The sequence below is a fragment of the Dipodomys merriami genome, unplaced genomic scaffold (genome assembly GCF_024711535.1).
Source record: "Dipodomys merriami isolate MVZ:Mamm:240054 unplaced genomic scaffold, mDipMer1.0.p SCAF_27, whole genome shotgun sequence".
NCBI classification, from domain to species: Eukaryota; Metazoa; Chordata; class Mammalia; order Rodentia; family Heteromyidae; genus Dipodomys; species Dipodomys merriami.
In genome coordinates this window covers 6,019,346-6,036,221 of record NW_027204159.1, presented here as the reverse complement: position 1 = coordinate 6,036,221, position 16,876 = coordinate 6,019,346, and the positions used below count along the sequence as shown (strand labels likewise).

The window sequence follows — 16,876 nt, the reverse complement described above, 5'->3', positions numbered from 1 at the left end:
GACTAGCTAGATGTCTCTATTGTATCACCAAGGAGTTCTAAAAGGCTAACAATAAAGCTAGCTGTACTTGAGTTACATTCTTGTCAATTATGTTTATCAAAACAGTCTTTACTATGTATCCCAGGTTGAGCTCAAAAATCACAATCCTCATTGACTAACTGAGTGCTGGAATTACAGGGGTATATCACCACTGTTGACTAGAATTATTAATCTTTGCAAAATGGTTTAAGATAACTTGTTTCTTGAAGATCATCAAAATTAACACAAATATTAGTAAAGACCCTTAATAAAGAAAAAAATGCTCACAGTGATGCTTTAAATTAACTAGTTAAATTAACCATCATAATAAATATACCAGATGATCTGTAGGTTGAAGATGATTCAAGATTTCTTATAATGTGAGTCTGCCAAGCAAAAGACCTAAGGACTATAGTATATGAAGTCCAAATAAAGTAAATATTCTAATCTTACCATACATATACCTTCATATAGATAAATATAGGCTAAAATTAATTTTTAAAGTAGTAAATGCCATCATATCACATTTCTTCTCCATTAACATACGCATGAGTGTATATATCGAGATATATACACACATTACACATATATTGCACACATTTATAAACAGTAAAAATATATAGCTAGGTGTTAACAATTAATAAATGCAATTGTATTATGTATGTATATGTGTAACAAAATACAAAACCTACAACAGTAGAAGTGAATTACCTGCCAATTAATCCTATACAATGAAATACACACTAAAATGAAAAATCTTAATCAAGGTTTCTTGTCCATTTCTTAGAGGCTTCTGCCTTCTAAGAAAAGGTAAGGTTATCTTCAAAGTCCATCTATTTGGAAAGTCAAATTAAAATCAGTAATTTTTATTACTGGTAATAAAATTAAATAAAATAGCAAGAGCTGTGTTATAAAGAATTAAATAAATTCAATTACTAATGAAATCAACTCACTTAAGAAGTATCAACAAAAGTTCAACCACTCAAATTAAGTAACTTTGTTCTGTCACCCAAGCATATTGTCACAGAACTATGTTAAAACAACTGTGTAATTGTGTTTCTAGATTCTTACCTGTGTAACAAGGGGCTCCAACAGTCTTTCTACTGCCAAAGTCCTGATCTCTAGACTTTTGGGGTCCCATTTGAAGTTTATGTTGCCTGTGTGGACAGTAGTCATTTCTAACAGAGAAACAAAAAGCCATGTCAGACAAATATCAAATAAAAACATGAATATAAACAATAAATCTGACCTAAGAACTTCTGTATCAAGAGAACTACAGGGGCTGGGAAGGTGGCTCAGTGGTAGAGCGCTTGCCTTGCATGCCTGAGGCCCTGGGTTTGATTCCGCAGTACCACATAAGCAAAAAGAAAAAAGCCGGAAGTGGCGCTGTGGCTCAACTGGTAGAGCACTAGCCTTGAGCTGAAGAGCTGAGGGACAGCGCCCAGGCCCTGAGTTCAGGCCCCACGACTGGACCCAAAAAAAAAAAAAGGAGGGACTGGGAAGGTGGCTCAGTGGTAGAGTGCTTGCCTTGCATGCATGAGGCCCTGGGTTCGTTCGATTCTTCAGCACCACATAAACAGAAAAAAAAAAAAAGCTGGAAGTGGCACTGTGGCTCAAGTGGTAGAGTGCTAGCCTTGAGCTGAAGAGCTGAGGGACAGTGCCCAAGCCAGAGTTCAGGCCCCACGACCAGACCCAAAAAAAAAAAAAAAAGAAAGAAAGAAAGAAAAGAAAACTACGTTCACCACAAAATAAAAAATTCTAACTACCCTGCATCTGAGGACCAAGTAACTCTTACAACCTCTTCTGTTTAACTATTTCACACTCACAAACACTTGTACTACAAGACAGCATTCACACAGAACTTTCCCTTTTAAACTTTACTATTAATATCAAGATGTTTCCAGTTGTAGTTTTACATTTTAGAAGCACATGAAGACCTAAAGTGAATGAAAACTGTTCTGAATGAAAGCTGTTCTAAAAGAAATTTCTTCAGAAACTAATACAAAAACCCTAATTTTTCTTTCTTATATAAAAAACTATGTCTCACTTATTATGGATTAGATAACATTTTGTTTTATTCTAATAAAATGTGATAATTAAGTCTGATGCCCTTTACAATAACTGAGAGTATCACTCAAAGACAGAAGAGATTTTAAGCCATAATTTATCAGAACTCTTATCAGGTTCAAGATTAACTTCTCATTAGAGGCTTTACAAAGCAGAAGAAATAATAAAAATAAGAAGATGGAATGATTTTATAATGAAATAGAATAAGAAAATGACCATTCTGCAATCCCCATCATAATAACTGATTCTGGCAAGTATCAATGAGGCTGGGAATATAGCTTAGTGATAGAGTGCTTGCCTAGCATGAATGAAACCATGGGTTGGATTCCTCAGTACCACATAAACAGAAAAAGCCAGAAGTTGTGCTGTGGCTCAAGTGGTAGAATGCTAGCCTTGAGCAAAAGAAGCTTAGGGAACAGTGCCCAGGTCCTGAGTTAAAGCTTCAGGACTGGGGCTGGGAAGGTGGCTCAGTGGTAGAGTGCTTGCCTTGCATGCATGAGACCCTGGGTTCGATTCCTCAGCACCACATAAGCAAAAAGAAAAAAGCTGGAAGTGGTGCTGTGGCTCAAGTGGTAGAGCGCTAGCCTTGAGCTGAAGCGCTGAGGGACAGTGCCCAGGCCGAGAGTTCAGGCCCCACGACCAGACCCAAAAAATAAATAAATAAATAAATAAAATAAAATAAAGCCTCAGGACTGGCAAGAAAAAAAAAAAAAAAGAATTATCAATGCATGTTTAAACCACTGGGCAAAAGAGAACAAAATATTTGAAAGATATAAAGTATTCCTGACAAGTTACTTCCTAACAAAGGGTAAGTTTACAATATTAAGATTTAATAGGGCTGGGAATGTGGCTTAGTGGGAGAGTTCTTGCCTAGCATGCATGAAACCCTGGGTTCAATTCCTCAGTGCCACATAAACAGAAAAAGCTGGAAAGTATGCTGTGGCTCAAGTGGTAGAATAGCCTTAAGCAAAAGAAACTCAGGGACAGTGCCCAGGCCCTGAGTTCAAGCGAACCCAGGACTGCTCCCCCCCCCAAAAAAAAGATTTAATGGCTACCTTCTTAGGTATGAGAAATATGAAATACGAAATGTCCTATAGTACCTATATTCTTAGTGGAGGGGAAAAGTTCAACATGAGTCTAATCAAGTCTTTGCATAGGAATATGAGATCTGTTTTATGCTATGGATCCTTTTGGCAGTCTCATGGAGCCTATATACCAGCATTGTTCAACAGAAATAGAATGTGAGCCATATATCATTTAAAATTTTCCAGCAGCCACAATAAAAAAGTAAAAAGAACCTAGTGAAATTAATTTTAGTAACATGTTTATTTAACATAACATATCCAAAATATTATTCTAATATGAGTGATATTTTTCAGGTGTTCAAAACATAGTACACATTTTATACTATGACACATTTTAGTTCAGACAAGCCACATGAAAAGTATTCAATAGCCACAGCAGCTAGTAATCACCAATGGACAATACAGATATAGGTTTTACTTTTTTTCCCCCAGTACTAGGGGCCAGGCAGGTACTCTTACAGCTGAGTCACACCTCCAGCCAGAATGTCATTTAAATACCCAAATACAAGAGAAAAACATACATTGGGAAAAAAAAAAAAGGAAAAAACGTATATTGAAAAGTTACTTTAAAAATTTATAAAATAATCTGCAATATAGTAATAAATGTCCTTTTTTTTTTTGAGACCAGGTTTACATTGCCCAGGCTAGCTTCAAAACCCTGCCTCAGCCCTGAGTACAAGATTACAGGTATGTGTCACAAGTCCTGGCTATATTTACTTTTTATTAGCACATTAAAAAAAATCCTGACAAGATCTAATAACTACTTTGAAGTAATAAAGAATATAAACTTTTTCTCAAGATATCATCTTGCTATATTGCAAAATATAAAGTACTTATAGTCCTACTGGTAACAAACTATAATTACAACTGAAAACTACTTTGTGGTCTACATCAGCAATAGAAGGAAATGCCAACTATCTGTTAGAGTAGTGGAAAAAAGTCAAAATTTTTCTGATCCAAATTTACTGACTCCAAATTAAGAAACTTTAATCTAGACTAAATCTCAAGTTTATAGGAAGTACAAAGGATACAGACACTTTAAGCAGCACTATGACTGGGGGAAAAAAATAGACAAATCCAGAATGTAGAGAATTCTACAAGACAATCTTTTTTTTTTTTTTTTTTTTGGGGGGGGGGGTCCGGTCAAGGGGCCTGAACTCTGGGCCTGGGCGCTATCCCTCAGCTCTTCAGTTCAATGCTAGCACTCTAGCGCTTGAACCACAGCACCACTTCCGGCTTTTTTCTTTTTGCTTATGTGGTGCTGAGGAATCGACCCAAGGCCTCATGCATGCAAGGCAAGGGCTCTACCACTGAGCCACCTTCCCAGCCCCTGTACAAGACAATCATAAACCTTCAAAATGTCAACACAGAGGCTAAAGATACAACTCTGAGGTAGAGTGCCTACCTAATATGCATCTAGTACGTATATGTGCAGCCCTGAATTCAATCCCCAGTTCCTTTAAAGTAAAAGAAAAAAGAAAGATTTACATAAGAAAGAAAAAGACAATTCTGGACATAAAGGTCCAGAAACAAAAACCTAAAATAATACATGTATCTTCCTCTGAAATAAATTCAGGAAAACTGGTAAATCTTTAGGTAAGTTCTTTTTGGTGGTAGTGGTAGTAGTTCTTTTTGGTGGTGGTGGTGGTAGTCATCGTCATGTGGCTTTAAGTCTGGGCCTGGGCACTGTCCCTCAGCTCTTCAACTCAAGGCTAGTGCTCTACCACTTCCTGGTAAATCTTTAATACAAACTAGTGGTTAATACTATAGAATTATTGCATGTCTTAGACATAACCATGGAATTGTGGTTATGTGGGGAAATGACTACTTTTAAGAGACTCATGCTGAAATATTTAAGAGTGAAATGTGGTATATAACTTTTGTTCAATAAAAGAATGCATACATGCACCACGTAATTATGAAAATGAGCATCATGGTATACAACAATATTCTCAGGTACATAGGCTGAGGCAAGAACATCACATAAACCCAGGAGTTTGAGGCCAACCCCGAATAGAGGAAAGGGGTCATGAAAAATTACCTATATACCAGGCGCTGGTGGCTCATGCCTGTAATACTAGCTACTCAGGAGGCTGAGATCTGAGGATCAGGGTTCAAAGCCAGCCAGGGCAGGAAACTCTATGAGACTCTTATCTCCAATAAAGCACTCAGAAAACCAGAAGTGGCGCTATGGCTCCAGTGGTAGAGCGCTCGCCTTGAGCTGAAAAGTAGAAGGATAATGTCCAGGCCCAGAGTTCAAGCCCCATGACCGACTAAATAAATAAATAAATAAATAACCAGGATGTCCCTCCCCCACAGTGTAACCCCCGCTTTCACTATATTTGATGTCAGTATAACATGTGGAGGAGATGGGGACAAACAAGTCGTTTAAGGATTCAGGTGGACCTGTTGCAACAATGAGAAGTACAAAATGTCATGTCAAAACCAGCTTTACAATGTCGGTGGGGGGGGGGGGGAGGGGAGTATGATTGGGTGGGGGGGAGGGGGGAGGCTGGGAAGGGAGGTGAAGGGTAAACAAAGGAGGAGGCTGCAACGCTTGGTAAGAAATGTATGCATTATCCTGCCCATGTAATTGTAACCCCTCTGTACAGTATATTCTCAAATAAAATAAAATAAAATATAAATAAATAAATAAATAAATAAATAACCAGGAAATCAGAAGTAGCACTGTGACTCAAACTGGTAGAGCATTATCCTTAAGCAAAAAGAGCTCAGGGACAGTGCCCAGGCCCAGAATTCAAGCCCCACAACCAACAAAAAACAAAAGCAAAAACAAATCTCTAATTATTGAATCTAGGTGAATAACATATAATTGGATGTTCACAGAACTTTTAGCCTATTTTGGGTTCTGAAATTTCTCATTTAAAAAAAAAGGGAGATGTTACAGAAATGTATGAGATAAGAAAAAATTGAACAGAACTATAAGAAAAATTTTGGGCATATCCATGAAAATATCAAGAATGATGTTTATGGCAGATGACTCAGACTCATGCCTATAATCCTAGCTACTCAGGAGGCTAAGACCTAGAGGACTGCTGTGCAAAGCCAATCTGGGTTGAAAAGTCTAAGAGACTTTATCACCATTTAGGACCCACTGAGTAATAACTGACTCAGGCAAGAATCATCAAAGAATTCTAAACCAAGTAGATGGAAGTTCATTGGAAAAACTCAGTGCATAACATAGTATCATATTCTGATAAAACTTTTTTGGGAGTAGGGTCAATTGGCGCTGTCACTGAACTTTTTTTTTTTTTTTTTTTTTTTGGCTCAAGGTTAGTGCTTTACCACTTGAGCCACAGACTTTTTTTTTTTTGGGGGGGGGTGGCTAAATAGAGGTAAGAATTTTATGAACTTTCATACGTGGACTGGCTTCCAACCCTGAGCTTAGCCTTCTGAGTAGCTAGGATTAGAGGCATGAGCCCCCAAAACCAAGCAAGAAAATACTAATCTTACAACCAGAATCAGGGCACATACCACCTTAACTAAGTGACTGAATTAACAATACAATCACTGCTATAGTATTCCTACCAAATCATGAAGGAATGCCATAAAAATGAGACACAGTGCACAAAACAGATCCATTATGCACAATGTCTATTGTGCTTTTTAAAAAATGTCAAAACCAAAGAAATCAAAGGTATAAAACTTAAATCTGGACTAAGATAACAATGTAAAATCAATGTTAAAATTCCAAATTTCCATCACTTATGATCAGCTAAGAATCAAAAAAAAAAAATTCTAGACAATCATGATAATGGAAGGTACCACCAAAAGGGATTTAGATTTATCTAATCTGTGTCACTGAAGGTAGGCAAATACACTCTCTATACTCATATCATGTAAAGGTTATTTGTTCACTCAACTGATAGCCCAAATAAACCTGAGGAGATGCAATGCTCTAGATTATTAAAGGGCTGCCAACAGCTCAAGCAAATGTCAAAAAATGTCAGATAAGACATTTTAGAAACAAATTATTTGCCCCAGGGATCCCATTTTCCTAGCATTTTCCAGTCACTGCTTCAACACAAATAAAACAAAGAACCTTTCAGGATAATAGAGATAAGGATTCAAGAGGTATTAAAAAGTGAAGATGTTACTTGAGAAAGGAAAAGGCCAACAAGGGACATCCCTCCCTCCCCCATATAAAGAGAAAGGGAGGGGAGTGTTCCCCAACTCCATAGGCCAGAGGCTTCTGTGCTTTGGTTCCTACCAGACATCCTACATACTCTTTATCTGTATCTTTTATGGCATCCTTTAAATAAGCCAGTAATATAACAAGTGTTTCCCTGAGTTCTGTTGCTGTCATCAAGTAATTGAACCCCCAAAAGCCCTGGAAACTTCAAGTTTGTAGAAAATCAGATATAATGTGGATAATCTATCAACTGGCTACCTATAATGGATATCTAAAGTGAGGAACATTCTACTTCACCATTACTGAAGTAATGCTCTTAACTCATGAGTCTGTACAAATTCCAGGTAGTCTAATAATTGAATTCCAGAGCAATGAATTGGTTAGATGTGGTAAAAATACTCATTCAACAAATCTTCTGAATGTTTTCCTTTTTTAGCATATGAACTATGTTACAAGAAATTACTTTTCCCTTTAATATTGCAATACAACTTTCATATTTTTTCCAAATATATGTGCACAAAAAGGGGAAGGGATCCCTCCACATGCCACCCAATTTCTTTTATCAGAAGGGAGAGGGGGAAAGACGGTCCCTCAGCTTCCCAGTTTTAAAAGCAGATCACAGGAACTTGAGATTCACAATGAAAAGCATTTCAAAGGCTCCAAAAGTCTCACAAAGTTAAAATTTAACAAGGGTTAATAGAATAAATAGAATAAATAAATAGAATAAAAGAGGAAAAATAGGATATCTGGGGAGATTTTGCTACATCTCATAGACAAGAAATGAAAAGTGAAGACAACAAATAGTAGCTCTTGTCTAGGGTTGTTTTTCTGGGTAATTTCATGTTGAGTTCCTATCTAGATACCTGGTCACCAACAATTATTTTAATTATTAGAAATAATAACTATTCTAACTATCGGAAACAATGGTTTCTGGGTGATTGATTATCCAAAACATGGCCAACATGGGTCCTGCTATTTATAATTGGAAATGTTGTCTAGATGTTATCTAACTTTAACTAAAACACAGAAATAATAGGTGTGGGTTAAAGGACTTTCATTGGCCAAACATACCTTGTAATTTTCTCTTTGCATTTCTCAACCTACAAGGAGGATACCTTTAGGTCTCTGCTTGTAAATTAACATCTAAAAGGACAAGAATGTGGAAAGAGAGTTTGCAGCTGATATTTCAGTTTTTATTTCCTGGTTCTTCAAATTTTGAATTAATTTTTTTGTTTTGGTCAGTTGTGGGGCTTGAACTCTGGGCCTGAGCGCTATCCCTCACTCTTCAGCTCAAGGCTAGCGCTCTACCACTTGAGCTATAGCGCCACTTCCGGTTTTCTGGTGGTTTATTGGAGATAAGAGTTTCACGGACTTTCCTGCCCTGGCTGGCTTTGAACCGCGATTCTCAGATCTCAGCCTCCTGAGTAGCTAGGATTACAGGCATGAGCCACTGGAGCACAGCTTGAATTAATATTTATTATTAAGTAATTAATATTTATTTTTAATTTCCCTGTCACCTCATAAAAGTGCATGTTTAGGTAAATTTAGTTTATGTTTGTAATTATTAAATAATCTGTATAAAACAATTTTCTTCCTCAAAAAAAAAATATATATATACTCTCAGCCTGTAATCCTACTCAGGAGGCTGAGATCTGAGAATCGTAGTTCAAAGCCAGCCCAGGCAAGAAAATCCATGAGACTCATATCCAATTAGCCACCAGAAAAACAGAAATGATGCTGTGCTCAAGTGATAGAGCATTAGCCTTGAGCTGAAAACCTGAGGAACAGCATCCAGGCCCAGAGTTCAAGCCCCATGACTGACCAAAAATATTTTTTTTCTTTTTCCTATTAAAATGGCTTCTAGATATTTTCCTAATTTTGACATATTGGAATACAAAGTAACTTCAACTACTTTTTTGGAGGAGGGTACTCATGACTGAGCTTTAAGGCCTCTCACATGCTCCAGTGAGTTCAACCACTTGGGTCACACAGACACTACTTTTTAAAATAATTGTATACTTAAATCCCTTTTTAATATAATTTTGTTATCATTAAGGTGTTATACAGAGGGATTACCATTTAATAAGTAATGAGTAATTCTAGGGAATAAAGACAACATGGAAGGGATATCCATGCCGAACTTCAAACTCTACTACAGAGCTATAATAACAAAGACAGCATGGTACTGGCACAAAAACAGACCCGAAGACCAATGGAACAGAAGATCCAGAAATAAATCCACAGGCCTACAGCCAGCTGATATTCGACATAGGAGCCAAAGACATACAATGGAAGAAACACAGCCTCTTCAACCACTGGTGCTGGGAAAACTGGGTAGCCACATGCAGAAAACTAAAAGTGGACCCCAGCCTATCATCATGCACTAACATCAACTCAAAATAGATTAAAGACCTTAACATTAAACCTGAATCTCTGAAACTACTGCAGGACAGAGTAGGAGAGACACTTGAACTAATAGGCACAGGAAGGAACTTCCTGAACAGAGTCCCAGGGTCACAACAAATTGGAGAGAGACTTGACAAATGGGACTACCTTAAAATAGAAAGCTTCTGCACAGCTAAATCTATCGCAACCAAGCTAGAAAGACAACCAACTAATTGGGAAAAAATATTTACCAGCAATATATCAGACAAGGGGTTAACATCCTGTATATACAGGGAACTCAAGAAACTAATCCCTCCCAAACCTAACAAACCAATTACTAAATGGGCAAGGGAACTAAAGAGGGACTTCTCAGATGAAGAAATAAAAATGGCAAAGAAACACATGAGGAAATGTTCATCATCCCCGGTGGTGAAGGAAATGCAAATAAAGACAACCCTGAGATACCACCTTACCCCAGTCAGAATGTCCCACATCCACAAATCAGCCAACGACAAATACTGGAGGGGATGTGGAGAAAGAGGAGCCCTATTACACTGCTGGTGGGAATGTACACTTATACAACCACTTTGGAAAGCAGTCTGGAGGGTCCTTAGAAAGCTAAAGATTGGGGCTGGGAAGGTGGCTCAGTGGTAGAGCGCTTGCCTTGCATGCTCAAGGCCCTGGGTTCGATTCCTCAGCACCACATAAGAACAAAGCCGGAAGTGGCGCTGTGGCTCAAGTGGTAGAGTGCTAGCCTTAAGCTGAAGAGCTGAGGGACAGCGCCCAGGCCCAGAGTTCAGGCTCTATGACCTGACCCAAAAAAAAAAAAGAAAGCTTGATTGACCTCCCTTACGACCCAGTCATACTACTTCTAGGCATCTACCCTGAACAACAGGAACCAATATACAAGGACACATGCACCTCCACATTTATTGCAGCACTGTTCACAATAGCTAGGATATGGAAACAACCCAGATGCCCCACCACAGATGAATGGATCCAAAAATTGTGGTATCTATACACAAAGGAATATTATGCAGCCATTAGAAATGACAAAATAATGGCATTTGCAGGGAAATGGATGGAGCTAGAAGGAATCATGTTGAGCGAGGTAAGCCAAGAGCAAAGAGACAAACGCTACATGGTCTCCCTGATAAGTGGATGCTAAATCCAAAATGTTAGGTGATATGACAAAACTAACAGGATTTAAGAAACAAAGAACTCCCACTCATCTGGTCGAACCACTACTAAATATCCCCATGCTGCTGATCACATGTATGGTGTATATGTGTACACCATTATGTGTTATAGACTGATAGACAATTTGCTCCAGGAAAGTTAGAATGAACTTGTGACTTTAAATGAGCATCATTGTTCCACAATATTGTGAAATTTGGGAAATTATGTAATCACTTAATCACAATCAAAAAAAAAAAGAACCTCGGGGAAGGTAGGGAGGGAAGGGATGGTAGGGGGAAAACAATGGAGGGGGTAACAATGCTCAATAGGAAGTATGCTTATTACCTTGCTCATGTAACTGTAACCCTCTGTATAGTATCTTTACAATAAAAAATTAAAAAAAAAAAGTAATGACTACATTTCTGGATTTGGACAGTGTCACTCCTCCCTTTGCTTTCCCAGTTTCCCCCTCCCATCCCTGCCCACAATTACATAGGTCATTTTCCACATAGTGTATACTGAATAGCATATTTTAAATAGTTTTTTTTTTTTAAGCAGAATGCAAGCACAACAATGAGTCGCAAATAACATCTGGCCTTTCCTGAAGAGAATAGGGAAGGACTGCTAGGAGAAGCCAGGACTGCCAAATCAGAAAACTTGTGTCTAACTGCCCATCAACTCCAGACAATTATTACCTATATAAATTTTTTATTACCAGACCATATAAATTTTTCAAAGCCAGACAGGAAGAGTCAAAGGAAACTGAGTCAAACCTCACTAAAGCTGAATCATCTCTCACCTGCTTCCCTCTCCACAAACATACTATTATATATTGTAGAAGAAATAACTTGTGAATTGAGGAGCCTACCATTTGTTGACATGTCTACTAAAAAGATATGCTTTCCTATAACTCAAGATAAGATTCAATCTGTGTACAAAGAGCCCCTTCTCCTGTTCCCATCCCACCCTCCCTTCCTGTGACAAACTACCCCAGACCCCTCCCCACCTGACTTCACTCTCTGCCTAATAAAAGGAGATCTCAATTGTAAGAGCATATGATTGTCTCTCTAGTCTGGCTAGAAGACTGTAGCATTCTTCTCAGGCTTCTGCCCGAGAAATAAATGTCTGTTGAGTGGCTGGGAAGGTGGCTCAGTGGTAGGGTGCTTGCCTTTTATGCATGAGGCCCTGGGTTCAATTCCTCAGCACCATACAAGCAGAAAAGGCCAGAAGTGGCACTGTGGCTCAAGTGGTCGATTACTTGCCTTGAGCTGAAGAACTCAGGGACAGCACCCAGTCCCAGAGTACAAGCCCCGCAACCGACAGACAAAAAAAAAAAAAAAGTCTACTGAGTTCGTTTTCTGCTCTTAGTTTCCTTACAAAGATTTTTTACATAAGCTCTGTAAATGTTAGCATCAACTTCCCATAAATTTTATCAAAAATTTAACAAACAAATATGGATGGGAACTATGGTTGTATAAGGACTCCTTACTGCACAAAATTCACCAAACTTGGGTCCCTGCTTAAAGAGGTTTAAGGATTCAATCTTTCACTTACACTGAGAAACTTAAAATACATTGACACTTGAAAACTAAAGACTCAGTTTTCAAGACTTTCAGTAACTATGATGGCAGCAGACTGACTTGTGCAACATCCGTAATAAAGCCATGCCAAACGTTACAATAAACATTATTAAACTATACTGTGGAGCCAGTTATGCTATTGATGGCCCTATACCTAAGAGAATTTCAAAAATAAAAGCTTAAATACGTTCTCACTGGGAAGGGTAACAGCTTTTGTCACTCATTCTCTGACGTTGGTCAAGTCACTTCACCTTACTGGATCTTAGTTTAATCATCTATAAAATGAAAATGGGCCAGCATTACAAGTCTGTAATCCTAGCACTCAAAAGGCAGAGTGATCTGAGGATCTCAAGTTCAATGCCATCAGAGCTACATAAGCAACGTCCTATCTAAAAAGAAAGAACGAAAGAACGAAAGAAAGAAAGAGGAAGGAAGGAAGGAAGGAAGGAAGGAAGGAAGGAAGGAAGGAAGGAAGGAAGGAAGGAAGGAAGGAAGAAAAAGACAAGACAAGACAAAAAACCTAGACACTGGTAGATCAGGCCTTTAATTCTGGCTACTCAGGAAGCTGAGATCTGAGAACAGCAGTTTGAAACCTGGCTGGGCAAGAAAGTCTGTGAGACTTAATCTTCAATTAATTACCAAATAAAGTCAGAAGTGGAGCTATGGCTCCAGTGGAAGAGCACTACCCTTGAACAAAAAAGCCTATGACCTATTAAGTTCAAGCCCCAGGAAGCAGACAGAAAATTGTAATTAAAAAAAAGGGGGGTGGGGGGTAAGAGGTTGAATCCTATATACATCTTTCCGATTTAAATTTTCAGTACCTTTTTATTACTTTCTGATGAATCTGCTGGATCCAGTCAGAAAAAGACATATTTAGTCCCTAATTTTACAATCCACACACCAAATATGTTACCAGAAATTTAAGGCAGATGAATGGACCTGGTTCTGTGGTCCAACAAAAGAATTCAGGCAAGACACACAGCAAAGGTAACTGAAAGTTTACTAGAAATATGATCAAGAAATACGATCAGGTAGCACAGACATACTACAGGAAGACAGCACTTTCGGCTCAGCTCAGACATTTTGTACCATTCTTGAGGGTTATAGAGATATATTACATGGGGAGTCCTTGAAAATGGCCTTCTGACTGTGGGTATCCTTTCTGTTTCCCCATAAGTTCTTGCTGCCAGATTTAGTACTTCATCCTATTTCCTCATTCTTTTATCCTTATTGCCTTTTGTTTTTTGGTGGTCCCCTGACTTATTTGCTAGACAGGTTTTGGTTTATCAGCTTATCCTCCATCTGCAAGTTACATAGGCCTCAATTCCCTGACTGCCTCCTTTTCTACTAATCTCTATCACTTTTCATTAATGGTATCTGTCAAATTGCCTTTGAACTGTTTTAGTAAACTTGATTAAGTTTCTAAGACTTAGCATGTGTTCTTCCCAGCTATATTTTAACTGTAAGGATGAGAACTATGTCTCTGCTTCTTTATATCCCAAAAGCTGCTGACAAAGTACTTTATACAAGCAGACACAGTGTTAAATTCAATTTATGCAATCCTCATTTGAAGATATTTACAAACCTACCAGGAAAACTCCTGTCTTAATCTTAGTCATATCTTCTAGTTCTTTACAATTAATGTTATTGTTTAGAGCACTTAAATAACTTTTAAAACTCTTGGCAGCTTCCAGTTTTCCAATTAACTTACAGAGCACTCCTTCACAAGATCTATTACAAAAACTACTAGAGCTAGCCAACCTTAATGAATTACAGCAACCTTGTTTTTCCCAAAGGGATTATGCTTAGAACTAAATAAAAAGTTAAATTTTATTTATTCAGTCTTCATTACTTTATAAATAGCAATCCTGCCCATAAGCAAAATATCACTATAAATTCAGAAAAGGAGAAGAGTTGCCATTGTTTGGCTAGCCATCTCTATGACTGAAAGAAAAACAAAGAGGCAAAAATAAAAACATAGTTTTACCAGATTCAAGAAGGCCAATGGTTGGCAAACTGCCTCATTTGTTCAAAGAGCTACATACCTTCTGAAAAGACATTAAAAGTTCATTTACAACAGAATGGTCCCATCATTCTTAAAGTGTGTCGGCTCCAAAGCTTTAGTCTAGCTTTACTAAGCTACTCAATGCCAATTTTTTTAACAGCAAGGTTTTGTTAATGAAATGTTAGGATGGTTATTTAAATGCAAATCAGAAAATTTAGAAATTAAAAGTACCAAAGCAGCATTAACTGTCACACTGCACAAGATATATGGCTGTGAATCACTCCATGCAGTTACAGGTATGCCAGGTTGTATCTACATTAAGCAGCGTTAACACAGCTGTTAGAACCTCAAATTTCAAATCTCCTGGTAACCATCCAGAAACAAGGTAACCCTTATAATTAAGAACTCACTATGAAAACAAAATTTGACTATTTGACTAAATCCCCTAACCTGTCATCTTCCTCTTCTATCTAAACTGCAAATCAGTTGGCTCTGAGAGGAGGGACAAGAAAATAGAAAGAGCATAAAAATGCAGATGGCTCATGAAAACAAAATTATTTACCCCATAACTAAAGTCTCTATTTCTAATCACAATTACTTTACATCATCCAAAAAAATCTTAGTCTTAGTTAACACTGAAAGCCAAAATATAATCAGAATAAAATATAACCTACTGCAGTTTAAACAAGTCATGCATCATCTGTACATGATAAACCCATCACATATATTTTGTATCAGGTGACACAAAGTGTATAGATAGATATAGATATAGATATAGATATAGATGTAGATATAGATATAGATCACTCACCTTCCAAATATACAGCCCTACAAGAAAAAAAAATGCTTAGCTAAATCTCTTAAAATAATAATTATAGGGGGCTGGGAAGGTGGCTCAGTGGTAGAGCGCTTGCCTTGCATGCTCGAGGCCCTGGGTTCGATTCCTCAGCACCACGTAAGCAAAAAGAAAAAAATCCGGAAGTGGCGCTGTGGCTCAAGTGGTAGAGTGCTAGCCTTGAGCTGAAGAGCTGAGGGACAGCGCCCAGACCCAGAGTTCAGGCCCCATGACCGGACCAAAAAAAAAAAATAATAATAATAATAATTATAGCCAGGCATCAGTGGCTCACACTTATGATCTATGATCTAATTACTCAGGAGGCTGGTATCTGAGGATTGCAGTTTATTTATTTTTTTTTTAATTTTATTTGAGAACATACTGTACAGAGGGGCTACAATTACATGGGCAGGATAATGCATACATTTCTTACCAAGCATTGCAGCCTCCTCCTTTGTTTACCCTTCACCTCCCTTCCCAGCCTCCCCCCTCCCCCCACCCAATTATATCCCCTCCCCCCCCACACCGACATTGTAAAGTTGGTTTTGACATGACATTTTGTACTTCTCATTGTTTCAACAGGTCCACCTGAATCCTTGAGGATTGCAGTTTAAAGCCAAGTGGGGCAGGAAAACCCATGAGATTCTTTTTAAAAAAAAATAGTAATAAGTTTTTATTGGGAAAATACCATACAGAGGGGTTACAATTACATGAGCAAGGTAATGAGTACATTTCTTATCAAGCATTGTTGCCATCTTAAGTCCATGAGATTCTTATCTCCAATCATTACCACAAAAGTCAGAATGAAAATGTGACTCAAGCAGCAGAGTACTAAAAAAAATCTCAGAAACAGCACCAAGGCCTTGAGTTCAAGCCCCAGGACTGGCAAATAACCCACTAGGCACCGGTGGTTCACGCCTGTATTCCTAGCTAATCAGGAGGCTGACGTGTGAGGTTTGCAGATCAAAGTCAGTCCAGGTAGGAAAACCCCTGAGACTCATATCTCCAATTAACCACCAGAAAACCAGAAGTGGTACTGTGACTCAAAGTGGTAAAGGGCTAGTCTTGGGCAGAAAAAGCTGACAGAGCCAGCACCCAGACCAGGAGTTCAAGACCCATGACTGACAAAAGAAAAAAAAAAAAAAAAAGCCAGAAGCCAGTGGCTCACACCTATAATCCTAGCTACTCAGGAAGCTGAGATCAGAGGACTAGAGTTCAAAGCCAGGCCAGACAGGAAAGTTCCTGAAATTCTTTTCTCCAAGAAACTACTCAGAAAAGGCCAGAAGTTGCACTGTGGCTCAAGTGGTAGAGCTCTAGCCTTGAGTACAGAGAGACTCAGAGACAGAGCCCAGGCCCTGAGTTCAAGGCCCAGGACCTGCCTAAACAAAAACAAAACAACAAAATTCTTATTTTGTTCTTTTTCCTTCTTTTGTTCCTATTGCCTTCCCTTCTTGGGAGCACCAAAAGCAATAGGGGAAAACAGCTGAATAAAACACTAGCCATAAGCACCAGGAAACAGTGATTACAAAAAGTACTAAGGCCAAAATGCTAAAAACAATGTCTCCTCTA

General features: G+C 38.2%; 1 protein-coding gene across 1 annotated transcript in view; it reads right to left on the bottom strand.

Annotated features, from left to right (window-relative positions):
* Ctnna1 (catenin alpha 1) overlaps nt 1–16,876 on the bottom strand; it is a 150,004-nt gene that overhangs the window by 117,283 nt on the left and 15,845 nt on the right. The window contains exon 2 of the mRNA XM_070036108.1: nt 1,090–1,196. Within this exon, the coding sequence (XP_069892209.1) occupies nt 1,090–1,194 (105 nt within the window). The 5' untranslated portion in view covers nt 1,195–1,196. The remainder of the gene's footprint in view (nt 1–1,089; nt 1,197–16,876) is intronic.